The sequence below is a fragment of the Artibeus jamaicensis genome, unplaced genomic scaffold (assembly GCF_021234435.1).
Source record: "Artibeus jamaicensis isolate MK-2021 breed Jamaican fruit bat unplaced genomic scaffold, CSHL_Jam_final scaffold_833, whole genome shotgun sequence".
Classification (NCBI taxonomy): domain Eukaryota; kingdom Metazoa; phylum Chordata; class Mammalia; order Chiroptera; family Phyllostomidae; genus Artibeus; species Artibeus jamaicensis.
Window position 1 is genome coordinate 4,957,562 of NW_026522056.1, and position 27,241 is coordinate 4,984,802.

At 42.5% G+C, this 27,241-nt stretch overlaps 2 protein-coding genes across 4 annotated transcripts in view; one reads left to right on the forward strand and one right to left on the reverse strand.

Moving 5' to 3' along the window:
• Positions 1-1,999: 1,999 nt before the first annotated feature.
• CHRNA6 (cholinergic receptor nicotinic alpha 6 subunit) lies at positions 2,000-14,085 on the forward strand. Of its 3 annotated transcripts, XM_037164195.2 has the most exons (6): positions 2,000-2,339; positions 3,926-4,065; positions 9,487-9,531; positions 10,350-10,459; positions 10,563-11,541; positions 12,947-14,085. In XM_037164195.2, the coding sequence occupies exons 1-6, from the start codon at positions 2,261-2,263 to the stop codon at positions 13,076-13,078; spliced, it is 1,485 nt and encodes a 494-aa protein (XP_037020090.2). In that variant the 5' UTR covers positions 2,000-2,260; the 3' UTR covers positions 13,079-14,085. The 3 variants fall into 3 exon arrangements, with proteins under 3 accessions (XP_037020090.2, XP_037020091.2, XP_037020092.2); XM_037164196.2 differs by lacking the exons at positions 2,000-2,339; positions 3,926-4,065 and adding an exon at positions 8,054-8,408; XM_037164197.2 differs by lacking the exons at positions 2,000-2,339; positions 3,926-4,065 and adding an exon at positions 8,054-8,404.
• A 2,140-nt stretch (positions 14,086-16,225) lies between these two features.
• Positions 16,226-27,241, reverse strand: part of CHRNB3 (cholinergic receptor nicotinic beta 3 subunit) — a 29,074-nt gene continuing 18,058 nt past the window's right edge. The window contains exons 4-6 of the mRNA XM_037164194.2: positions 25,963-26,072; positions 24,832-25,714; positions 16,226-23,345 (exon numbers count right to left, since the gene is read on the reverse strand). Coding sequence (XP_037020089.2) covers positions 23,211-23,345; positions 24,832-25,714; positions 25,963-26,072 — 1,128 coding nt within the window. The 3' untranslated portion in view covers positions 16,226-23,210. The remainder of the gene's footprint in view (positions 23,346-24,831; positions 25,715-25,962; positions 26,073-27,241) is intronic.

The following is a 27,241-nucleotide window of genomic DNA, read 5'->3' on the forward strand; positions in this document are numbered from 1 at the left end:
CCTGTAACTCACTCACATCCCCTCTTTGGACGGTAATGTGTGAAGCAGGAGCCTCCTCCTCCACCTGTTGAGGTTTCGCTCCCTGGCAACTGTTGCCAGTCTGACTCCAATAAACTCATAAAAACATTCTTACAGGTTTGGGTGTTTCTCACGCTGACCAAAGTAAAGGCTGATTTGGGGCACATTCCAGAAGATACCTCCTCCAGAATGATTCATTCTTTAAGCTGACACATGCTAGCTATAGAGAAGGAATTTTGGATAAAACAGAGACAAGAAAGAGCTTTCTTGAAAGATAGCTGCATTCGTCTCTTAGAAAGTATGAAGAACGGAGCAACTAAAGCCCGAGCACAGAAACGGTTGAGGGTGGTGTTGGTGATTTGGAAAACAGCCAACTTGATTTGGGTTATATTCTAAAAACCAGTGAGGCATTGCCGATTGGGGGGTGTGAGGTGGCATTTTAACCTCATGGTGAAGTGTTGTCCAGAATTTTCCTCTTTATCACCTTAGGTTCTCTCGACATTCCACAGGACACTTCAGCCAAGGACCGAAGCTCATCTGCTGAGAGGGGGACTTGAGTACCTGAAGACGACGTGGCTGGAGCACCGGGCCCAGTGCCTGATCTGAGTGTGCTGCTGAATAAACGTTAGCTCCCTTTGTGTTTCCCCAAGAGGCGTGGGGCTAACGGCACTTTGAGGAAAGTCATTAGTCTGAACTCTGTACGACAGCAGACGATGCTGTAGTTGTGATGATATTGCGGATTGTTTGGATGGGAGGGCCTGAGGGTCAGGGTCAGGGCTAACTCCTTTTGTCTTCCCCCAGCTTTACTGAGGTGTAATTGACAAGTAAAATTGTATATATTTAAGGTGTATAACGTGATGATTTGATATTCATCTACACTGTGGCAAATTACTAGGTCTATTACCTCACTTAGTTATCATCTCTCCGTATGTGTATGTAGTGAAAACACTTAAGATCTACTCTCTCAGCAAATTTCAAGTGTACGGTAGTCATCGTACTGTACATTAGATCACCAGAACTTGCTCATCTGGTGAGCGAAAGCTATACCCTCTCTCCAACATCTCCCCGTATTCCCACCCCCAGCTCTGAGCAACCGCTCTCTGCTTCCCTGAGCTTGGCTTTTTAGATTTCATGTATGAGTGAGACCATACAGTGTTTGTCTTTCTCTGTCTCATTTATTTCACTTAGTATGAAGTTCTCTCATTTCAGCCATATTTTCTTTTTTTAAATATAATTCATTTTTACCTTTTTATTATTTTATTTTTAGATTTTATTTATTTATTTTTAGGGAGAAGGGAAGGGAAGGAGAAAGAGAGGGAGAGAAATATCAATGTGTGGTTGCCTCTCTTGCACCCCCTACTGGGGGCCTGGCCAGTGACCCAGGCACGTCTGGGAATTGAACTGGCAACCCTTTGGTTCGCAGGCTGGCACTCAATCCACTGAGCTACACCAGCCAGGGCTTCACCCATATTTTCTCAAATAGCAGGATTTTCTTCTTACTAGTGGGTATATATATGTGTATGTGTATGTGTATGTGTATATATATAATATATATATAGATGATGAGGTTGTTTAAACAAACAGAATTATTCAGCTGGCATCCTGTGTTCAGTATCATTCCTCAGACATCTAATCTCTAGTCCTGGATCCTGGTAGGTGCTCACTAAACTAGAAGCCCTGCAGTCAGACAAAACCAAATGAATCCATAAGCCACTCTTATTAAGACAGAAATGTAACGCATATTTTAGAATGTTTTCTAACAACAAGTTTAAGCTGTGATTAACCAGAGAGTGCAGTGAACCCGAATACACTATTTGGGGCCCAGCACGCACTCCACCTGTAGCCCAGGAGATGTGTGTGTATTCCCCTCGGGATTAAGGTTGAGAGTGTGGTACGGAAGGGCCCATTGAGCCAGGGCGAGGTTTTCTGTCCTCCCTCCGTCCTGCCTGTCTCGCGCTCCCTCACTGCTCTTCTCCACCGTTCTTGCATGAAAGGAGATCTAGAATGACAGGAAATGGGATGACTCATCCGACATCGGACTGAGTCCTTCCTATTTGTACTTTTCCTTGGCCTCAGCCTCTGATATTGAGAACCACCGAATGTTTTTATTTTGCCGAAGACACGCATGGATTATGTATGTGGGACTCTGAAGATTTAAAGGTCTGGTGCGTGGGGCTGTCTGCTAGCTCTCTGTTTTCCACAGACCTTCGACTAGAAACAGCAGTAAGAGTGTGTTGTAATCATGCTGACCAGCAAGGGCCGGGGATGCCTTCGCTTTGGTCTGTGCCTCCGGTTGTGTGTATTCATACCTTTCTTTAAAGGTAGGTTTCGCTTCTGCTTTATCTCATCATTCATTTGAGTTACATATATTTACCCTGCTTTTCTAGTTGTGCTTGATGGAGCAGAGAGATGAGATATTCTAAGGGTAAATATGGAGAGTGTCTGCACAGGAATTACTATTGTTACAGCTGTTAATCTATTTTTTATTGGCTAGGCTTAACATGTAAGATGGGATTTGAGGAGGTGGGGTAGGGAGGGCAATACAACAGTGTTAACCTTATTTTATATTATTTTCCCAATTAAAAGATGGTAACAGTAATGACGCAGTTTTCTATCCACCTCTGCCATGGATGAATTCAACTTATTTACGTGCATTCGTATTTAATATTTTTTTCAAAACTCATTTGTTAGCTGATACTATTGCTTAAAGTGTGAACTCGTCCATTTTGCAGATAATCATCTTTGTTTTGGGAAACATGTCATGTCACTGTGCTGAAATGTGTCCTCAGAGTAAGGTCCTTCACGTTAAAAGTTGAGACTTGGGAACACACAGCAGGCTCTACCTGAAAGAAACCACATTTCCACATGCTGTCGGCTTCGCAGGGGCTCACAGAGGGTTTCTCTAAAATGTCTCAAAGGAAAAAAAGCCTCACAGTGGAGGGAGATGAAAAATGAGAAGGATTTTTTAATTGCCTGTTTTATGTAAAAATATTTCTACCATTATTAATCATGATGGCAAGAATACTGTTTTGTATTTAAAACTGTTCGTTTCTGCTGAAATTTCAGTGTTTCCAAATGCATTTGCCAAACAATATTTTTCATTTAATAATATAACACCTGTCCTTTTGTTCATTTTCATCTACTGAGTTTTTCAGTTTCTTTAATTTTTTTCAGGGTATAAATCCCTTTGGGAAATTGGTAGAATAATACTCCAGGTGTCAAATTTGAATCCTATAAGGGAAGACCTGGAAGGGGTTATTAATGAAATGAATTATGCCAAATGAAGGCGAGTAACCTACTTTCAATGCATTCTTAGAAAAATACAGAGAGACAAGCTTCAATCTACTGTCTAACATTAAGGAAGTGAATATACTATTATTTAAGAACCAATTTTGAATTCTTTAAAAAAACAATGTAAGTAATTTTGCCTTAAAAGCCTTGCACTCTCACAAATTTCCAAAATAATGGAATTCAAAGTCGATTTTTAAAAGGAGTATGGCCTGTTAAGACCTTAATGAAGTTCCTTGTTATTTCAGTTTGCTTTCGAAGGCCCCCCAGCTAAACACCTGACTAGGCCAAGAGACTGGTCAGTCAGATCAGCGTTTAGACAAGAAAGAGCAGGGCGTTCCTTTACCGTAATTACTGGATGAGTAAGATTGTGAGTTACATTCAGTGACATGAGCAAAGGTTGGAGCTAGTGTCTCTTTACCTCTGTGTGCCTTAGCCTTCTCAAAGTGCTTTTACTAACACTCCTCGATTTGACATCACGCTAGTCCTAAGACACAGTGTTGCTGTTTTCATCTTGGGCTCCCCAGTGCCCATATCGCCCAGTGTGGAAGCCGCCAGGAACTGCCCACTGGCAGCCCCTGTCTGCTTCTCTAATTTTCCCCTTTCTCTGGCCCTGCAGACAGTGCAGGCTGTGCGTCTGAGGAGAGACTCTTCCGAAAACTGTTTTCTCGTTACAACCACTTCATCAGGCCTGTGGAAAATGTTTCGGATCCCATCACAGTGTATTTTGAAGTGGCCATCACACAACTGGCCAACGTGGTAAGTGCCTTAGGTTCACCACACGTACCTCAAGGAGTCCTGACTCTGAGAGGTCAGAGCAGCCCCAAACATTGTTCCTCTTATTGCACATGGTAGCGACAGGGATTGGAAGCACATGAACAGACACAAGTCCACACGGCTGCTGGCCCTTTGAAGCTGTTCCATTGGGAGGGAGACACTTTCCAACTGATGCTTTGAGAGCCAGCTGATGAGACAAAGCACTGAAAGGGAAGTTGAAGGGAGAACACAATGGGAGCTGACGTCACTGTGCCCCACTATGCACCAGATGCTGTGTCTGCACTTGTAGTTTTCTGCTGCATTTTACAGCTGAGGAACCAGAAACTCAGTTAAGCAGCTTTCCCCAAGCTCACACAATTACAGATGGTGGAACTGTGATTTGAATCAGCCCTGTTTAATGCCAAAACTCATGCAGTTTTTACTACATAAAAAATTTATTTTAAGACTTCCATGTTACATACAAAAGAAAAAAAATTATCTTTCTTAGAGTGTTCCACCCAGACCTGGAAAAACAGATAGGAGTTTGGAGTTCTCATTTTAACTTATTGCTACCGTGTTCAAGGGCACATAGGACTAGAGTCCTTTCTTTTATTTAATCTTCATGCCCTACGTGCTGGGAAAGGAGGTGTTGGGACTTGATACTCTAACACAGAGAAGGCTTCTGGGCCCCAAGGCATAGGAGTGGGTAGATCTGGTTTGAAGCTCAGGATTTGGACCAAATTCCAGGAATAGGCAGGCTCAGGAAGGAAGGAAAGTTTGAAGCGTCTCCAAGGAGGGGTGCTAGGGAGAGTCCCTGAGACAGCAGCTGCTGAAGGAGGGAGCGATTTCATCCTATCAGTCTCAGCCCATGAATGGGGCAGAAGCCCCTGTCCTCCTAGACTTCGTCCTGGGTGGGACAGTGGTGTCTGTCTAGGAATGATGGGGGAATGACTGTAATCACAGATGTGAAGTCAGGGCCCACCGTGTTCCTCTAATCTATGCTTCCCTGGGGACTGGGCTGACCATGGCCCAGTCCTCTAGCTTCTGGCCCAGCTTGGAAGTGTGGGTATACTGGTTACAAGAAAGAAAGAAACAAGATGTTAACTTTAACCTGGATGGACCCACTCATTCCTTTAATAAATTGTTATTTAGCACCAATTCTGATTTCTCTCCCCTACTTCCCATGCCCCCCAACCAATAGCTTAGTACTGGTCACCTGTTGGGCTGGAAGCCATGTTTGTATGGGTTGTTATGAATGGAAAGCTGATCTGAGTTTCACCTAAAGCCTGTGAGGCGGGCCACCTCAGTCTACAGCAGCACTTCAAATCCCTGGTCCATGGGCCCTTTTGGAACGTTGTTCTGAAGATGGTCAGTGGGGGACTGCTGAACGGAGATTTGGACCTTTGCATTTGGCTGCCGTCAGAGATTTAACAGAAAACTACAGCTTAAGTTCAAGTCTGTTTCTTTCTTGTGTAACAGGAATCTAAAAGTTAACAGTCCAGGAGGTTAACACCAGGTGGCTTTGGGGTGTCAGCAGTTGCCTGGTCACCCACTACACAGCCTCAGGGGATGTCAGTCACGTGGCCTGTGATGCTAAAAGCATAAACCATACATGGTGACATTGACTAAGATCCTTCCTGTCTTTCTATTTCACTGTTCTTAGCATGTGTTTTCTTCCCTCGGTGCTGCCTCGTGGTCTAAGATATTAATTCTTCTTTACATACTTGGTAGAATTCTCCCTTTATATATTTGGTAGAATTCTACTGAGACTGCAGGTTTCTTTTCCAGGAGCTTTTAAGCTATAACTTCATGTCTTTATAGCTGTAGGCTATTCAGATTATCTATTTCATCTTCTTTGAATTTGGATAGTTAGTGGCTTTTGAGGAATTGGTCTTTCTTTTAAGAATGTATGAAAAAATTATGTTTAGTAGTGCATTCTCTATTCTTTTTAGTGGCTGAAAGATCTGTAGTGGTACCTCCTAGTTTATTCATGATATTGGTGATTTGTGTCTTGTCTATTTTTGTCAGTTTTGCTAGAGGCTTATCAATTTTGTTTTTCTCTGCAAAGAATCAGACTTTTTTGTTTCCTTGATTTCCCCTATCATTTTGCATTTTAATTTTATTGATTTCTGCTATTATCTTTATTTTATCCTTCCTTATGCTTGCCTTGGGTTTATTTTGTGTGAAGAAAGAGAGGGAAAGAAACATCGATGTGTGAGAGATACGTCGATCAGTTACCTCTTGCGTGCCCTCAACTGGGGACCTGGCGGGCAATCCAGGCATGTGCCTTGACTGAGAATAGAACTGGTAACCTCTCAGTTCACAGGCTGGTGCTCAGTCCACTGAGCCACACTGGCCAGGGCTAATGCTTTTCATTTCTTTTCAGTATTGTTTTCAGCTATTTCCCTCATATTTTGATAGGTCGTGTTTTCATTTTTATTCATTTCTATGTATTTAAAAAAATTTCTTTTGAGGCATCCTCTTTGACCCATGGATTATTTAAAAGTGAATTGTTTAATTTTCATGGGTTTAGAGATTTTACTGTGTCTTTTTGCTACTGATGTCTACACTTGATCTTAGCCAAAAGGCCAAGATGTGATTGTTATCAATTTCTAGTTTGATTCCACTGTGTCCAGAAAACACACTGCATGATTTCAATTATTTTAAATTTGTTGAGGGTTGTATTATGGCACATGATATGTAAAAATGCCCTTTTGAGTAGAGTGTTCTATATATGTCAATCAAATCTTATGGTTGATTATGTTTTCATATCTACATTTTTGCTGATTTTCTGTCTAGTAGTTCTAGTGGTTGGCAGGAGCAGGGATTGATGTCTCCAGCTATCACTGGGATTTGTCTGTTTCTCCTTTCAGGTCTATCAGTTTTTATGTCATGTGTTTTGGGACTGTATGGTTTGATGTGTGTACAGTTAGGATCATCATATCTTCTTGGTGGACTAATCCTTCTACCATTATATACTGTCCCTCTTTGCCTTTAGTAATTTTTTTCTCTTCAGAAATAAGACTTCAGCCTACTCTGTCACATATTAATGTAGCCATTATTATGGAAGTGTTGAAAGCTATCTGTTGTCATGTGAGGCACCAGAAGTCCCTGTAGAACATATTCATTGTTCTCACTGAGCCATGGTGAGCTCTAGGGACAGCTCTGTGATGCAGTACAGCCAGGATGCACAATCACCAGCTCCCTTCTAGAAGGTTCTAGGCTCTCTGTTGCTGTCTCAGCCCCCAGGTTGGCCTTACAGCACCAGAGATTTCTACATGGAAGTGTGTTTGCTGCTGTATAGAATGACCTTGGCTGCACAGTTTTCTGGGCAGATGACCTTTTGGTGGAGGAGCATGTCTACTGTCCACCCCACCCACCCCGAGCCACAGGTATTTAGGACAAAGCCCTTGTCCAGAGCTTTTGGTGGCCTGACATATCTAAAATGACAGAGGCTTGCAAATGTAGCACCCCTGGACTCTCTGATTTCAGTCTCTGTCAATTCATTTGAAATTGTAACTGACTTCTTTAATGCAGGTCGGGTATCATCTAATTTATTTTCCCAAGAAAGATTCCAGGTAACGGTCCAGGAATGTGGCGTGGTATTGTGGGTCTCTGGCCTCCTCTGGCTGGACTGTGTGCCCATAGCCCATAGCTGGACTATGGTGCCCATGGCCTTGGTGTGGTCTGGAACTAGATGCAGAAAAGGGCTTGCAACACCAGGTCCTGATAAAGTTGGCTCCCACCTCTGAGGGCGTCCGCATCTGTAAAGCTTCGCCAGCCTGTGGAAGGGTAGGTGGGAAGACAGGGATGATGGCAGGACAGTATAAACACCCGGTTTCAATTCTCTGTACTAATGTATGAAGAGGAAGCAGTCTCTGGAAGATGCTTATGGCAGTTACATCTGAGACCTTTTTGGACAGCAGTCCATTTTTTGACTGACAGCTGATAGATTTATTGACATGGCTTCTGCTGACCTCTGTAGGTCACAAGATGACCCACGAGCAGATGGCACAAACCTTAGATTTGGGTAATTGTACAACCATGGACTGCTTAGCTAATGGACAGTCCACTTCTTTGCTTTCCCTGACCAACAGGCAACCGTGACTGTAACTTCTTTAGTTGACCTTTTAAAATCCTGAGACTTGCCATCACTTGATGCAAGCCCATTTGTAGAGGGAAGCTTGACAAGGTCTCCAGCCAGAGTTTTCTGGGGGAGCTGGAGGACTGCAGAGCAGCCCAGTGAACAGGAGCAGGCTGGCCTCTGAGATCTGGCTGCAGCGGTTGCAGGCACGTTGAGCTTGTTTACTCTGGAGGATGCTCACGTGCCTTGGGAAGCAAGGTTGGTAAGTTGTGGGAACCTACTGGGTCACCATCAGTAAACCTCAGCTGTTGTGTTGTAAGGCTGCTGAAGGCTCTGGGTGTGTCTTCATCAGCTTTCCCACTGAGAGCTGCTAGCTGGTTATGAACACATTATACTCAGAATCTAATAAGCCTGCAACGCTTTTCTTCCAGATAACTCCTTGTCTCTCTTCAGGTCGTTTAGGTACCTGCTTAAACCACTTCCTCAGAGAAGCCTTCTTCATTCATCCCGTCTAAAACAGATATGTGTGCACATGCATGTGTATGTTTATACACACACATCATTCCATCCCTCTTTATTTTTTTTCATAGGACCGATCGCTATCTTAATTATATTATGTATCTATATTGATTTTCTGTTTTCCCAGTAACAGCCAAGAGACATGAAGGTAAGGATTTTTCCATCTTGTTTACTGCTTTAGTCACAACATTTATAGAGCACATAGTAGGTACTCGGTAAATGCTTGTACAATGAATGATTGGAGCAATCAGCAGCAGCTTGGGTGGGAGTGGGGATGTGCTGAGGGCAAGTGGCAGGTTCCAGCCGGAAGACCCCGTGGTGAGCTGAGGCTGACATGTCGAGGGGCCGCTGGGCCCAGGACGCAGAGTCCGGAGGGCTGTGGTGATGCTGAGGAAGGGAGGTTTTCAGGAAATGGAGAAGAAGACCGTAAAAACCATAAACCAGGTTCACATACGTATCATCACCTGTGGTATTTCCCCTCCCTCCTTCCCACACCCTCTCTTCTCTCCTTTCCTTTCCTGGATCAGAAAGCTGTATGGGCTGCAGTGCTCAGAAAGGCTTCACAGAAGTGATGAGGCTGAAATCACATTTGAAAGACAATCTTTAAGCCACATTTCCTTTCAAAGTCAACAGGGTTGAGAGCAGATGTTGAATATCATATACCCTGCTGCTTTTTATAAGTTGCCTTTTCAGTCCTCTCTGTCTTCCTCTGTTAGCATGAATAACTCAGGTTTGGCTTTTTTCAGTAGTAATTCTTACTCTATGATCCACCTGTGTTAGCAATACATTTGAGGCTAAAAAATGTTGTTTCTTCTTCCCAGGATGAAGTAAACCAGATCATGGAAACCAATCTGTGGCTACGTCACGTATGTGTCTACATCGCACGTCCTCTTGGACGTGTGTTACTTAATGTGTCAGCCTAGCAATGCCCAATGGATAAGTGCTCTAACATCCCCTCTTTCCCACTCCAGCTTAGTATGGAACATAAAATATGATCTCTCTCCAAAGCCCGAAGTTCAGCTTTGGTAACAGCTGGCTTGATGCAAGCTTTACTGGCGTAGATACCTAGTGACAAAGTCCTCTGTGACATACAGACTCCGTCCTTTCTAGTGTTTGCTCACAAATCTTCTATTTTCATCCATAACTTGAGCTTCAGGGTCAAGGGTTTGTGCTCTCTTTGATGCTGCTGAACTAGGCCTGGAGAAACCAGTAGCTGAGCAAGAGAGCATGTGAGTTCGAGTCCCACCTGCTGGTTTTATGTGATACCATTTACCTTTCTTCTTGTCTTTTTTTTTTGTCTTAATCTTTACTTAGATTTTGTAACAAAGTCATCATTGCATACTTGAACAGCCTTTTTAATATTAGAAATGAATTGCTACTCCAATGTAAATGTAGCACATGGAACATGGAAGTTGAGCCTATAACTTTGGCCACCTAATGAATAATCAATAGATAATTATCTAATATGCAGTAGATAATTTATATAGTTCCAAAATCATCTCAGCTACCTATCTCCCTATTCCCCATGGATTTAATCTCCCAACTTTTGGTAGAACCCAATGCATTCTTCAATTAAGAACTTATTTTTTTCCAAAAAAAAAAACCCCTGCTGCACAAATATAGAGCTAACACTGGAAGAAATTTATAAAGAAATTTTTTAAAAGCTGACTTCTATTTCCTTTAGATCTGGAATGATTATAAATTGCGCTGGGACCCAGTGGAGTTTGATGGCATTGAGACTCTTCGTGTCCCTGCAGATAAGATCTGGAAGCCTGACATTGTTCTCTACAACAAGTACGGGAGTCTGACAGTAGTAGCCTCTTTCCAAAGCTGCCTTTGGTGCACGGTGGCCCATAGCGATGAAGGTGTTACTAATGGTGTTTGATTTACCTTGCAGTGCTGTGGGCGACTTCCAAGTCGAAGGCAAGACCAAAGCTCTTCTTAAATATGACGGCACCATTACCTGGACTCCACCGGCCATTTTTAAGAGTTCCTGTCCTATGGATATCACTTTTTTCCCTTTCGATCATCAAAATTGTTCCCTGAAATTTGGTTCCTGGACATACGACAAAGCTAAAATCGATCTCCTAATCATTGGATCTAAAGTGGACATGAATGATTTTTGGGAAAACAGTGAATGGGAAATTGTCGATGCTTCAGGCTACAAGCACGACATAAAATACAACTGTTGTGAAGAGATATACACAGATATAACCTATTCTTTTTACATTAGAAGGTTGCCGATGTTTTACACCATTAACCTGATTATCCCCTGTCTCTTTATTTCATTCCTAACTGTGTTGGTCTTCTACCTTCCTTCTGACTGCGGTGAAAAAGTGACACTTTGCATTTCAGTTCTGCTTTCTCTGACTGTGTTTCTGCTGGTCATCACAGAAACCATTCCGTCCACATCGCTCGTGATCCCACTGGTGGGTGAGTACCTACTGTTCACCATGATCTTTGTCACCCTGTCCATTGTGGTGACTGTGTTTGTGTTGAACATACACTATCGCACCCCGACAACTCACACCATGCCCAAGTGGGTGAAGACGGTTTTCCTCCAGCGGTTACCCCAGACCCTGATGATGAGGAGGCCTCTGGACAAGACGAGGAAGGCCGGTTCTGATAAAAACCCCGAAAGCATTTCCGGTAGGCCTACCAAAGTCAAGTTTGGTAATCAAGGAGAGCCCAAACTTCTTAAAGAATGCTGCCACTGCCGTAAGTCACATCAGCTTGCCACCAGCAAGAGAAGATTAAGTGGTCAGCCTTTACAATGGATGGCAGAAAATTCGGAGCACTCACCTGAAGTCGAAGATGTGATTAATAGTGTTCAATTCATAGCAGAAAACATGAAGAACCAAAATGAGATGAAGGAGGTAAATGTCTCCTCTAGCCTGTCCACCGGCAGCAGGCCCCGGGCCACTTTATAGACGTGGTCAGATTTTCAGAGTGAGTTCTGTTTACAAGAGGGTCAGGCAGCATTACTCTAAGACCCAGGTCTGTTATTATGCTGCTGTGGGTGGGCTGACCTGGGGTCGGGTTGCCTCAGAGCCAGTCTCCACCTCCAGCAACATTAACTCAAGTGAAGTCTGGTTAAAATAAACATTCAAGGCAACCTTGATTAATAAAACCAAGAGCTCCTGCACAAGGAACAGTGGCAGATGGAGGGGTGGAGGTGCAAGAGCTGCCCCCAGAGGGAAAAGGAAATGACTGCAGAGCAGCTTGCAATCTAGGGCAGTGGGAGGAAGGCAGAGAGAGTCTTCTGTGGCTGTAGTCCTGTTAGGTGCTGACTGAACGAGCCTCAGGGATATTTTTAGCATCTGCGTACTCTGCTCCTGCTGCCCAGAGTGTAACCATACTAGCATGGACCTTCTCCATCCTCCAGGGGGGAGAGAGCTCCAGAAAATCACACCAGCTTTCATAGTAGCGAGGTCCATGCTACTATGGCTTGGAAGCCCTAAGGATGACTGGCCGAGGGCACCTGAAAATTCACGCCGGGTGTCTGCTTCTGACCTCATATTGCAGTTTGCAGCATCGGGGTCTCCTATTGGAAGATTTCTCCGGGCCTGAAGTCTGCCTGGACAAACACTGTGACTGCATGTCACTCAGATGAAGGGTGGGGGGTGCCTCACAGGACAAGTGAGCCCAGAAGTCCCTTTCATGGTGACACCTTCATAAAATCTAAGGGAGACTTGCTGCTGACTTAATCACAACCAGGTAGGGCTCTCAAGACACAACCAGGGAGACTTCAGCAGAAGTTAGGAGGTCAAACACTGGAAGGACATGAGAAATGCAGTGACTCTCCATAACCAGCATGACCTTGAGGTCCAGAGGGCGGCCTGTTCCTCATAAGGGGTCCTCCATCATGCTGCATGTCCTGCACTCCCTGCCCTAGGTTTACTGGGAATAGGTTTACTATTCCCAGACTCACCAAGGAGTGAGGTAGCCACTGGAGCCAATGACAAGAACAGCGCTGTGTGAGCAGCTGCTCCTTGGGGGTGCTTCTTGTGGTCAGGAAAGTCCTTTGAGACCCATGGAATCCTGGCTTGTTGACATGCGTGCTCACTGAAGCTGGCTGCAGGAGGCACTAGCGAGTAGCCTGTATCCGCCCTCCTCCGACAAGACAAAAGCTCTTCTGCGCACTCGCTCTGAAGATCTGACCATGCCTACGAAATGCCGGGAACATCTTCTCTGAAAAGGAAGAAGCTTATTGATGAAACAGAGCACATTTCCTACAGTTTTGATTTTTAAAGTTGATTTGACTTTTTGCTTGCCTTTCAGGTAGAAGATGACTGGAAATACGTGGCCATGGTGGTGGACAGAGTGTTTCTTTGGTTATTCATCGCTGTCTGTGTGTTTGGAACTGCAGGGCTGTTTCTACAGCCGCTGCTGGGGAATGCAGGGAAATCTTAAGGATGTTATCTTTTACAGCAATTGAAATTTGCATCTGAAGTTTACAGATGCTGTGTTTGTTCTGTGTTCCCCACCATAAGGGAAGGGATATAAAGCTTCCTGGCTCACTCCCCCACCTACTGAAGCTGATGACTAGGTGGAAAATGAGGGCTTGATTGCAAGTTTGGAGCCCAGATGCCCTCCTTGGTAGCACAGAGGAATACTTGAAATTTGCTGCAATGCTGGAGCCCAGAGTGGTAGCAGCCACAGGCTTCCCTTGTCTGGATGTGTTGGGCTTTCCAGGGACATGACGAACCCCAGTGCAGTGAAGCACGTCATCAACACCATGCCACTCTTACAGGGGGTTCTATTGACCCTCCAGTTGATGCTTCTGATCAGTACAATGACAGGTGCCAGACGTGAGCCTTGGCACACAAACCTCCCTGACATTTGCCCTGCTTGTGAACTCCTGTAGTTTGCTTTCTTGTGCGTGTCTCTGTGATGTAACGCACACACCAGCATTATTTGATACATTGATTACCAAGCAGTAATAGCAGGTGGTCAGAGTCGGTCTCAGCTGGCTGTTGTTAATCAGCATTTATCTGGGAGAGACTCCGATGGTAACCGGCACTGCTCGAGGCGTTGCAAAGGTGGCAGAAATCGGTTGTTCTCAAGCAGTTGCAGCTTTGGGGGGAAAGTCATAAACACAAAGACCTCCAGGACCAGGTGTCACTTGGAAATGTAGCTGGAGTGATCGAAACAGGAGGACACAGTGTGCGGTGGCCAGGCAAGCCCAGCACAGCCTTTGCTGTCCTTTCTCACCAACCGTCCGCATCTGTCCACTGTAGCTGAGACTGGAAACAATGATTTCTTCCATCAGGTATTGTGATCTCGTACCTTTGGAGCGATTCCTTTCCTGAGAGGGAATTCTGTTTTACTCCACTTGAATTTATTATTTTATTTGTCATATAAATATTACCCTAACAATGTAAAGGTGTATTTTAAAGCAGAAAAAAAACCCCAATAAATCTGCCCTAACAAAGGAACTACTTGTATTTTGCCTTTTCTCTTGTAGTCTTTGCCTATGTGTGCATATAATTTTTAACACTTCAATTTTACCTTGCAATTTTGTATTTTTCGGTTTTCTCAAAACATCACATTAGCAACATTTCTCCATGATGTTACATAGTCTTGAAGTATAATTTTTAAGATTGCGTAATGTCTGTTGTGTTGATTTACCGTGACTTCGATGACCCCATGTAAATTCTTCCTGGTCTCTCTCATACTGGAGCAGAAGGCACTGTGCGGTGCACCGGGCGGAGACCTGGAATTTGAATTACTCTGTTTGAAAGTGTTTCTACTCTCTCACGTACTTGTTGGTTGTGACTTGATACATTTTTTTTTTTACTATGAAAGCAATTCGACATTCAATTTTATTTTTTAAAAAGTTACTGGTGGTAAAATGCACGTGGCATAAACTTACCACCTTACCTACTTTTAAGGGTCAGTTCGGTGGCACAGTACTGTACCACGTCACCACCCTCCGTCCACAGACTCCCATCTCACAAAACTGAATCCCGCCCATCAAACCCCAACTCTTCACGCTTCCCTCCCACTGCTCTGGCAACCGGCCGTCTACCTTGTCTTTCCTAACTGGACTACTTTGGGTATCTCAGGTCGTTGGAATCGTACAATATTTCTCTTTTGGTAATTGGCACATTTCGCTTAACACAATGTCTTCAAGTTTCATCCATGGAGTAGCATGTCAGAATGTCTTTGCGTTTTAAGGCTGAGTGATATTCCATTGTGTGTACACACAGGGTTTTATTTATGTACTCATCTGTCAGCGGACACTTGGGTTGGGTCGCTTCCACCTTTCAGCACTTGTGAATAATGCTATGAACGAGTGTACAGCAATCTCTCTGAGTCCCTGCTTTCAACTCTTTGGAGTATATGCCTGGAGGTGGAATTGCTGGGTTTTGTTGTAATCCTACTTTTAACTTTTTAAGAAACTGTGGTACTGGTTTTCCACAGTGACCATACTATTTCACGTTCCTGCTCACCACGCACAAGAGTTCTGTTTCCCTCATATCCTCGCCAACACCGTTAAATGAGTCCCACCATGTTCACTGGGGTGGAGGGAGGCGCATGAGGTGGGGGAAGGAGGATGGAGACTCTGGGAGACATGGAGGCGCCATCTGAGCCAGGCCTAGAGAGCATATACTTGGGATGCCCCCACCCAGTGCTGACCCCTCCTGAGGCTGAGGACGTGCCTCTTGTATGTAGTGAGGGGCAGGGCAGTGAGAACAGGAGCCAGCATCTGAGCAGCACCCCTTCACAGCCCCCATTCTGACTTTGGGATCTCATCTGAACCCTCCAGCAGCACCAGCCATTCTGAACTGAAGATGTGATTGCTCCCCTTGTACACATGTGCACACATGTGCTCACACCCACATGCCATTTCTAGTTGGCGTTTGGAAAAGTCCAGAAGGGCAGTTTTGGTTTTCACAATGACTGGGGATGAGATCGTCACATAGGGCCTGGGGTGGGGATGTTAAATATCCTATACCGTGCAGAACAGATCACTGTAGAATTTTCCCTTTCAAACCCCACTAAGCTGCCCTGTGAAAAATTAGAGCCCTCTTGAGGGCATTAGACTGAGGCATAGGCCTGTGAATGCACATGCTCAGCAGGTTTGTGGGGGGCAGCCACACACCCTCACTGGGCACAGGAGCATCCATCCCGCTGGCGACACAGTAAGGCTGATCCTTCCCCACTCTTTTCTCCTCCGAGGGGAGAATTTTCACATCTGTAACAGGGATGAGGATAGTGCCTTTCTTACAGGGCTGTTTAGAAGGCTGCCTGAGTCAATCTTCTCAACTTATCATCTCCTTTCCATGATGCCCTTTGGATACTGCATTCTCCTGGCCTGCTTGGATCTCCTCTTGCTGCCCGAAGCTGGAACCATGTTCGAGCATCTGGGGTCTTGTCTAAGTGTGCAGTGGGCCAGGCCGCCTTGGCGTGATGGCAGCAACTCTGCCCGGAGGTGGGACGGTCAATGTTTACCTGCAGACGCATCACTGCCCTTGGCTGCTTTCCCCGAACACAAGATCGTCCATGAATCAAAGAAATCATGTTACTTTTATTTTTGCTATTATTTTATTGACATATTGAATAGAAAGTCTTAATACAAAGAAGGAATATATGTCAGGTTAAACATGAATGAGTGACCATGACTGTTAATTAAGTGAATTCACTTAATACAAGATAGCAGGGGCTTCCAAGGAATAATTATGACACAGTCCAAAAGGTCTATCCCAACATAAAATATTACTCTTTGGACATGACAGTGTCCTAATGTAGATGGTTAGAGGCCACCTGGAAAGGGCCAAGGTAAAAGTCATTAAAATGGGTGTGTTGTAGGGACACAGGCTATGCCACTCAGTTCATCGTTGGACAGGTGAAGAGATCAGCTGTCATCACCTTAACCCAGGGATTAGTCTTAATGATTACGGAGCCAGGTAGTATGTCTCCTCGTGCAATGCAATATAAACTCTGCACCATCATCTCTGATGTATGCTGTCGAAAACATTGAACCGGAATTACAGTTGTAACTTCCAATTTGCAGGAAATGCAGGAGACAGAGGAACAAATTAAATGACACCAGAAGCCAGCAACCAGACAAATCCAAAACATGAGATGTTCTTGGGGAAAACTGATCTAGTCCTTTCAACAAGTCAGTGACAAGAAGGAAATTAAAATAGATTAAAAAGGCATAACACTATGGGTTAAATCCTATTTTAGACAAGCAAGCTATAAACTTGGGCTGTTCTTGCCCTGGTTGGTGTGGCTCAGTGGATTAAGTGCTGGCCCGCTAACCAAAGGGTTGACAGTTTGATTCCTAGTCAGGGCACATGCCTGGGTTGCAGGCCAGGTCCCCAGTAGGGGGAGCATGAGACACAAGCACACATTGATATTTCTCTCCCTCTCTTTCTCCCTTCCTTCCCCTCTGTCTAGAAATAAATAAATAAAATCTGTAAAAATTTTTTGGCTTCAGAGTTCTCTTTTGTAGTTACTTCCTTAGCATCGTGGTGATATATAAATATGTAACCTTTTCTATATTTAAAACTGGTGTTTTATCCTTACTTAGCTGCAATGAGGCATAAGCTTCACGTACATGTAGAAATGTTTGACCTTTGCCATATATGTGCCTGGGCAGAAAGGGGCTGTGGAAAGTGGGTCATGCGATATTTTTTCAGATTTAAGACCAAATCGTAATTGAAATGCACTTTTCTAAGATTAGTATTGCCATTTACCTAGCAAACTAATGAGTTAAATAAAGTTAAGTAATGAGTTAAAGTCAACAGCGTTTTCAATAAAAAGAACAGTGAGTTGCCCTTTAAGTTCACAGTCCCAGCAGCGATTTACAGCATCGAATCCTTGATTTCATCACAGAGTACATCTGCAAATCCTGTCCTAAAGCAGTGGTAAAGCGGATTCCACTTTCCCAAAGGAACAGTTATAATTAGAAGTCGTGTAGTTTAAAAAGTGTGCAAGCTCCAGTATACAGCTCCAAAGAATAGAGTTTTAGAGCAGAAGGAGTGTCAGAGGTCATGAGTCATTACCTCTTATTGAGCAGAGAGGACAAATGACCCTCGTGAGGTCCCATAGCTAACAGCTGGGTAACAGCTGGGTTGGAACTCAAGGGTCCTTGTGTCTTGGTTTCTTCTTTACCACGTTGCCTCCTTTTTAAAATCCAACCAAATGTACAGAAAAGTAACAGGTATGTGGATAATGCAAGGAGCCCCAATATTCCATAATGTGTGCACATAACACAGAAAATACAGTTCTGTGGTATAAAACATGGTATCTATTGAAGACAAATACACTGACCATATTAAGTACTGTCTAAACATTTAAAATATATAAACGTGATTTTTTATTTTTTTTAGAATTTAGAGTTGCTACTTAGAGTAATTTGAATGGCATGAATTTCTCTAAAATGCAGTTCAGGGTATTTGAAAAATTCTATTATTCTCTTTGCTTGGTTCTTTTTGTTTTAAGAATAGAGCAGATCTCAGAACTTTGTAGGTCTACAAAAGAGAGCCATACAAGACAGGGAGGGTACTCAAAGAAATGATTTTCAAGAGGAGGGATCGAGGACACAAGCAGAGAAGAGATTGGCTATGGAAAGGAGAAGGGCTAGTTGGTATGCACAGGTTAGAGATCTGACTGGAAGCAGAAGGAGGCAGCTGCAAATGTCCCAGAGACTGGAAACAGTCGGGCATGAATAACTCTGTTAGAGTAGATGTGGTCCTCTTGCTAAGATCATGAACTCCAAGGCATGTCTCTCTGCCTCGTTGGGTAGCTCAGTTGGTTAGAGCATTGTCCCAGTACATCAAGATTGCAGGTTCGATCCCTGTTCAGGGCGCATAGGAGAAGCAACCATAAATAAGTAAAACAACTAATTGATATTTCTCTCTTTGTCTCTCTTTTCCTACCTAAAAAAATCAATAATGAAAAAATATACGTGCCTCACTTTTTTGTCAATAAATTAGCAATCCTATTTCTAAGAAGATCATCTTTCCAGTCTCCATCCGTGTCCAGCCTCCACCAGTCTGCAAAGTCCAGATTATTCTGATCCCTCAAAATAGATTCACACTCTTATCATGGTGTGTTGTCTCCTTTGGTTGTCAGTGTTTTGGTTGCCATGTATTAATTGGGCAGGTCTGGCAGGACTGGGATTTTAACAAGATTTCTAGTATAAAACGGCTGGCTGATGTGTTTCCTTCTTTTTTCCCCTACTCCAAATCCTATTCACACTAGAGAAGAAAGACAAAATAAAAACAAATTCATAACAGCACTGGAACATTGGCCAGGGTACCTCCATAGACCAGTTTGATGGGAATGGCAGGAATCGTAGGACAGATGTCACCAGATTTATAGTAAAACCTAACAGAGCAGAATTGTGGGAAAGATTGGACCACCAAAGAGACTGTTTTTTTTACTAGAAAATCTCCACAGTAATCCTAAGACAATGTAAGGGGAGACTTAAAGAGGAAGTGTCATTGTTCAGTAATCAATAGAAGGACCAAGTACAGCTGCAGACGTCCTCTACTTTCATAGTTGCTATCTGTCCCATGAATGTGTGCATTCTGACCCATGGGAAACCAGGGTGGGCTTAGGAGTCAGAGGGCGAGGCCTGCCATGGAGGAAGGGGTGCCCCCACATGTCAGAGATGAGCTGCCCACACGCACTAGGAGAAACGCTTTCTTGGACTCAAACAGTAAAGGAAGTTGACTGGAGCCAGGTTTCCTATTTAGAAATAGTTTTTACTGTTGGGTGAATAAACAAATCAAAAATCACCAAATGTTTGAGTAAAACGACCATGAAAAGCATAAAAAATTGGGAGAATTAACCCCTGAAAAAATAGTTAATGCAGACAATGGAGGACTTTAAAGTAACTATAATTAGTATTTCCCCAACTATTCCAAAGGATAAGACAAGCAAAAAGACAACTTAGAGTTCTTAGAAATCGAATACATGCTTCGACCACAAACAAACAAACAAGAACCCTGCCTCAGTAGGTGGACTGAATGAAAGAACAGATGATGACTGAAGAGCAAGTCAGCTATAATGTCAAGCTGGCAATGTAAAGAATTAAAGCAATACAAAGAATGAGAGAAGAGTTAATAAACATGAAGGACAGATCCAGAAATATTGTGATCTCTGTATTAAAAATTTCAAAAGGAAAAGAAAGTGAGAATGAAGGCCGGGAATTAATAAAAGACATAAGACAAGAAAATGTGCATGAGTTGAAGAAACACATCAGTCAACAAGTACTAAGACAAAATGATGAGATAAAAAGGGAGAGAGAAAGAGACAGAGAGAGGAATTTCTATAGAAATTCCTATAGACACAGCATATACCATACAGCTGATATTTCCAAAGTCCAAAGATAAATAGAAAAGCCTAAGGTTTCAGGAAAAAACAACAACAATAGGAATCTAATAGGAATAAGGAGTGAGAACTGACCCTCTCTAGACCTCTCATCCTCATTTATAATATAGGATGTTGTAGAACGATGTCTTCAGAGTTTTAGGAAAAAATTATTCCGATCTCAGAATTCTATGTCCCGCTAATCTGTTTGGTAAGGGCAGAATAAATTAAAATTTGGGAAATTCAAGAATTCAGAAAAGTTACTGCACCCAAAACCTTCTAAAAGGATTACCTGGAGATGTCTCCCTCTGAAATAATAAAGCAAAAAAGGAAAACTTAGGATAAAAAACAGTGGTGAGCCAAGAAATGAATAAAGCAATTAATGTGTTTGTAATATTATTATGAACTAAATAAATTATAAATAAATTAATCTGAAGAAAGATTCATAAAAATTAATAATCTGGAACAAAAATTCTGATGACTTTGAGGAAATATAAAATATGATATAAGGAAAGTAAGGTACTAAAGGAATTGTTTTGTTCAGAGAATGGTGGTTTTGGGCATTAATTCTCAACACTGATTAGCAAGAGTTTGAATATGTCTATTCATAAATTAATAGAAGTGAATGCATAACACTTAAGCCATTAGAGAAGAAGAAGGAACAGGCAAATCTAGTCAAGACTGAAAAAGAACAACAAAAAAAGGAATGAGAAAATATTATACAGAAAACACAAAACAAAATGACATAAATAAGATTAAACATGTGTGAAAGGGTTAAACCCTTAAATTAGTTTTTAAAAAGTCCCAGACACAAACTATTTATGAGAAACACGCCCCAAATAAAATAATCCAGATAGGGATTTAGACTTAGAACTCAAAAAAGAGAAAAATTGCTTCAAGCTTAAATCCGGGATTTGGTAGCAGCAATTTTGGAGAGCAAAAAGCATGTGAATACACTCACCCTGGTGAGTCTTAGAGAGTGAGGGTGCAGAGGAGACGAAGTGCACCCAGAGGTCAGGGAGACCCGTGGAAATTGAAGGAAGAGCATCTTGGCAATGGCCTGGGGATGGGGGAGGGTGGATTTTACACCAAAAGCAAAGGCAGCAATAGAAAAAAATAAACGAGTGGGACTACATCAAGCTAAAAATTTTCTGACCAGCAAAGAAAACCATCTCAGCAGAATGCAAAAAAAAAAAAAAATCCTATGGAATGAGAAAAAAGATTTACAAATCATATATCAAATAAGAGGTTAATGTACAAAATTACAAAGAGCTCATATAACTCAATAGCAAAAAACCAAATAACCCGATTTAAAAATAGGCAAAGGTCCTGAACACAAATGCTTTGTGCCCCGTTGGTGGGAATGTAAGCTGAAACAGCCACTTTGGAGGTTCCTCAAGAAATTAATATAGTCCTGGCTGGTGTGGCTCAGTGGATTGAGCACCAGCCTGTGAATCAAAGGGTTGCTGGTTCGACTCCCAGTCAGGGCACATGCCTGGGTTGTGGGCCAGGTCCCCCATAGGGGGTGTGCAAGAGGCAACCACACATGGATGGTTCTCTTTCTCCCTCCCTTTCTCTAAAAATAAATGAACACATTCTTTTAAAAAAGAAATTAAAATAGAGTTAAAAAAGAGCTACCTTATGATCCAGCAATCCCACTTCTGGGTACATCCAAAGGAAACAAAACATCATTTTCTCAAAGAAATATCTGCTCTCCCATGTTCATTGCAGCATCATGCACAATGGCCAACATATAGAAGCAACTTAAGTGTCTGTCGATGAATGAATGAATAAAGAAAATGTGGCACATAGAAGTACATACACAATGGAATATAATTTAGCCTTTAAATGAAGGAAATCCTTTCATGTGTTACAACACAGATGAGCCCGCAGGGCGTTTTGCTGAGATAAATTAGACAGAGAAAGACAAATACTGCCTGGTATCATTTAGACGTAGAATCCCCCACTCCAAAGAAAAGAAGTCGAACTCAGAAACAGCAGGAACATGGCCGCCCCTTCTGTGGGGGAAAGGAGACAGGGAGACAGTCGAAGGTACAAACCTTCCGTCATGAGGTGAACGGGCTGTGAGGACCTAATGTAAGACATCAGACTGTGGCTCATGAGGCTGTATGGCGTGACTGAAATTTGACGAGAGAACCGACATGTGTGAGAGAGAAAAGAACAGAATGGAAAGCCTAGAGGTTACTGTTGAAGTGGATTAGACTACATGCAGGGACTTACAAACAGCATTATCAGAGAACATTCAGTACAGGTATTTCGATTTTCTAGGAACAGGTGATGGGCATTAAGACCATCTTTCTGGTAGCAGATGACATCGTTTCTACTCTAAGTTATTTTGATATGACCTTCAAGGAAGTCCCAATTCACAGCAGTTTTACCATCTGAAAACTTTTTTAATGTTATGAGTAATTCCAAGAGAGTAGAACTTAAATGTCCTCACACAAAGAAAGAAGAAAAATTAAAGAACTTTTTTTTTAAAAAAGGAAAGAAAGGAAGAAAAGAAACAGAATGGAAAGTCTAGAATAACCCCAGCCTTACAAGTGAGGCTGTTTTTAATAAACGCCACGTTCAGGGGGGACTTTACTTGACCAGTGGCATCTTGGAATCTCCCCAGTAACAATTAGGCTGGGCCAGGGGCTGTCACTCCAGTGGAATTCTCCAAATGGTTGTGGAGATATGTTCACCCATGTTGCTAGAGACACACACAACACATAGCCCAAGGTGCAACTCAGGCAAAACCACCGAGGACGGCCATAGATACAGCGACCCAAGTCCTGCCTGACAAACGCCTCCAGTCGGACGGAGGCCTCCTTGAACTCTCCGTGGACCTCAGGCTTGGTTAGGCCTCAGTCCAGCTTCCTGGGAGCATCAGTCACCTACCACTAACAGTTCTTGTGCATCTTGGCTTGTGACCTGGGGCTGGGACATACGACTCCTCCCTAAATGACCGTGGAAGCCAAGGCAGGGAGGGGCCTGTGGAGATTCTGCTTTACTTAAACCCAACCCATTTTAATGGCAACCTGGAATTTAATGGGCAAGCCCACCTTTACCAAGGTTCAGTTCCCGTGAGGACGACACAGACCCTTCCGATGCGCACATGCACTTGGACGCTGTATATACGTGCTAGCTGGGTGTCAGTTCTAAAGTGTGATTTTTGTCTCTATGGTAAATGTATTCGATTTCTCTGAAGTTCCTAGTGGTAACTACGCAGCCACATCTTCAAAGCAGGGGTAAAAATCAGAACAGAGCCTGTCACCGACGCTATCAGAAAGAGCCACAGGAAGATGCGGTCCAGAACTTGGGCGACGAATTTCCAGTCTTGTACTACCTGCAAAAGAGAAAAAGACACTTCCATTTACAATGCTGGGCAACCATTCTGAATTTATTTTAAGGGACTTAAAAAGAGCAATAATCAGATTTACAGCCCACCAGTTTTCAAAACACACCTAACACACTGCCCTCAATATGGGCTTGGATTCTCCCCCACAACCTCACTAACGGTGCCCAAGCTCATCGGCCTGTGAACACTTTCCTCAACACTGAAGGTGCAAAATAGAAACAACAGATCATTTACGCATTTGTAAATATTACGGATTGAAATGGGGAAAGCCTGATTCCTTTACACAAATAAAAAGCCAGTATCTCTCAGTGTGACGCTTCCTGATATTACATTTGAAATGAACCATAAATTTAATAATTAAGAATTTTCACAGGCCAGTGTCACAGGCTACTTCTTTTCTTCAACTCCACCTTTGGGTTTCACTGCTACAGCTCCAGGTTGATGGATACTGCCCAGGAACGGAACAGACCAGGAGAGGACAGGAATTCCTAAGGGAGAGAGGAGGCCAAGCCCCTTTGGGGGAAGAGAAGATGGGGCAGGAGGAGGGGTGGGAAGGAATGGGCAACAAGCCCTGAAGGGCAAGGTCAGAGCAGGAAAAGCACGGAGGCTAGAGAAGTCAGTTCTTTGTGTGAGAAGAACAGGCCAGTTCTCATCTTTCATGGGAAAATAAATGTCCTATACCTACTATATGGGCACTATGCGCTATGTCTCAAGTCACATAGAATATAGGTAGGATCTGAGTCCAGGACTGTTTTGAGTCTGAAATTCACACTCTAGCCACACATTTTCCTCCCCAAAATCTGTAAGCTAAATAACTACCCCCTTTTCTCTCACCAAAATATTGGTTGAAACACTATATGTCTACATGAGTTTAAAAATCTGATTCTCTTCCTTTATTTCCAAATACTATGCATAGAAATATCCACTATCCCAAATAAAAATGTGAAGTTACCAGAGATCAGAATAGCCTATTGAAAATGTAGAATTGAATTATTTTTAAATTGAATTAAGCTAGTTATAAGGAATTGTGCTTAATCTATAGTTGCTTCACTTTTGCTCATTCTGTTTTTGTGAACTTCTTCTTTTAAAAGATTTTATTTATTTTTAGACAGAGGGGAATGGAGAGAGAAAGAGAAGGAGAGGAACATTAATGTGTGGTTGCCTCTCACACTCTCCTACTGGGGACCTGGCCCACAACCCAGTCATGCACCCCAACTGGGAATCAAACTGGCAACCTTTGGTTTGCAGGATCGTACTCAGTCCATTAAGCAACACCAGCCAGGGTGTGAACTTCTTAAAAATCCATACCAAAGATTAATTTATGTCAGGGCTCATTTTAAATTTCATATGTGTAAAGCAGATAGCTAATAATGTCACATTTAAACAGTGACAGCATTTTGTTGTAAATGGAAATGAAAATACTCATTCTTGCACACCTCAACAATAGCGTTATTAAGAATAGCAGTTTACCCACCTGGCTGATAAAATGCTCTTTCTTCACATGCCTCGAGATGTATCTAATGGAATCAGCAGCCTTTTCCAAGAAAGCAACCAGAACTTTTTCTCCATCACTCATCTGTTTCTGTTTTCTTTTTTCTAGGACTTTACCTTTCACTACCGGTTTACTCTCTTCTGTATCTGCAAAAGAGTAGCGATCCACGTGGTCCCTCATACAAAGTAATTTAGGAAGCTTTTGCAGAAACAGCCTCTTAACCCAGGGGGCCATGGGATGGTACGTTGAAGAAGATCTGTGGTGAACGTTAATGACAAACACAGTCACAATAATCGACAGGGTAACGAAAATCATGATGAACAGTAGGTACTCGCCAATGAGAGGAATGACCTTTGAAGAAGATGGGATGATCTCTTCAATCACTAAAAGAAAGACTGTCAGGGAAACCAGAACAGATGTTGATAGGGAAAGTTTTTCTCCTTCATCAGAAGGTAAGTAGAACACGAGAACTGTCAGAAAAGAGAGTCCCAGGCAGGGGATTATCAGGAAGAGGGTGTAGAACAGAGGCAGGCGACGCAGGACGAAGGAGTAAGTGATGAACGGGTATGTATACAAACCCTCTCTTCTGTTCCCCTTCGTCCCTTTTGCATTTAGTATTTCCCATTCTCCATTATCAAAAAAGTCTTTTCTGTCAACATTTTCATCTATCAAAATGAGGTCAACCATGGTACCGTCGTAGGTCCAGGAACCAAACTTCATGGAGCAGTTCTGCCGGTCAAATGGGAAAAACGTGACGTCCATGGTGCACGAACTTTTATAACTGGCAGGTGGGGTCCAAACGACAGTTCCATTGGATTTTACTATGACTTTGGTCATGAGGGAGCCTTCGAAACGTCCATCAGCACTGTAGGAAAAGTTGTTTTATTCAGTAGTAAGTTGAACACATGAGAGTGGTTTTTTTTAGTTTAGTTTTGCCAAATCATTGTACTATTGTATTTTATTACTTTCTCTTTACAAGGTTAAACAATATTTCAAAAAGAAACAACACTCTTATTACTTGAAGTCATGTATTTCTCTTTTATTTTACCAACATCAGGCTTTTCTATTTCTAGTCCTAATCTGCCTAGTGTCCTTTAATTTTGTGATACTTACTTTTCAAAGAGAACTATATCAGGAAGCCAGAGAGATTCTGACGGGACTTTAATTGAATGAATTCCACCATAGTCATCAGGATTCCAGCGTAATTTGTGGTCTGTCCATTCCTGCATAAAATTAGCATAGCGTAATTTTATTCTGACCATTCATTGTTTTATGCTTTGAGGTCTTTAAGTTTATGTTAATTTACTAACCCAGTGATTTATTTTAAAAGGGCAAATTCATCAGCTTTAGATTTTATGACCCTCTCCGTAGTGTTTGGAGAGCTGGGGCTCGAGCCACCAAGTCTCCGGTCTTGCCCAGGCCGGCACCCCTGTCCTGGCACCCCTTCTAAAATTGCCACATGTACCTCACAAGCAAGGGGCTCAGCAACAAATGACACTGATTAATAATCCATTTTTCAGCCTGTTTTCTCTTAAGAAACAAAAAGCAATGATAGATCTAATTCAGTTTATCCTGGGTGACTTGGTCCATTGATATTTTAATTTCACAATGAAGGGCACAAGTGATTTTGAATGTCACTCAAGAGTCTTGGACAAATATCCACCCACTATGTCAATATGGAACACTCAGTGTCTGCTGACTACTCTTGACGACATAATAGATTTTATCTAATAAAACAAGTGTTTTCCAAGAATTTTTATAGGTTCTAATCTGAACTTATTTTGTGAGCACCCAATTATAATGTTAAATTATATTTCTAATATTGTTAGCCTCCAGATGCTTCCATATTTTTTCTTATAATAGAATGAAATAATTTAGCACGTTTACAGGGGCTAATGGACCCAGATTAACAAACCAAGGCATTAATTGATTTGATTATGAAAGTTAAGAGGATGATATGTGGATGACCCCATTACAGTAGAAATGGACTTTCTTAAAAAGATCTTGGATCCCGTATCTCATGAAATCTGACCTGAAAATTAAATTCTTCTCTTCTACTGTCCCTCATGTGGACAGCTGAGTAAGATGTAGGATAATATTAAATGACACTTTAGAAAGTTAGAAGCGTTTGCCCATTGTGAAGCTTCCTGGAGCCCGGTGATGCCAACTTTGTTATTAAACATTCAGGACCAGCAGATGGATAACTCGACTGAATGGTAAAATATTAAAATAAACATGATGCCTGAAAATGATAGAACTATATACTTTAGATGCGACATTATCTATTGTAGACAGTGTTTGTGAGGCTTAATCTTTGAAAAACAAAATAGGAAGGTATGAGTCTTAAGAAGCTACACGCTAAAGGATAAAAAAATTACATGACTATTTATGG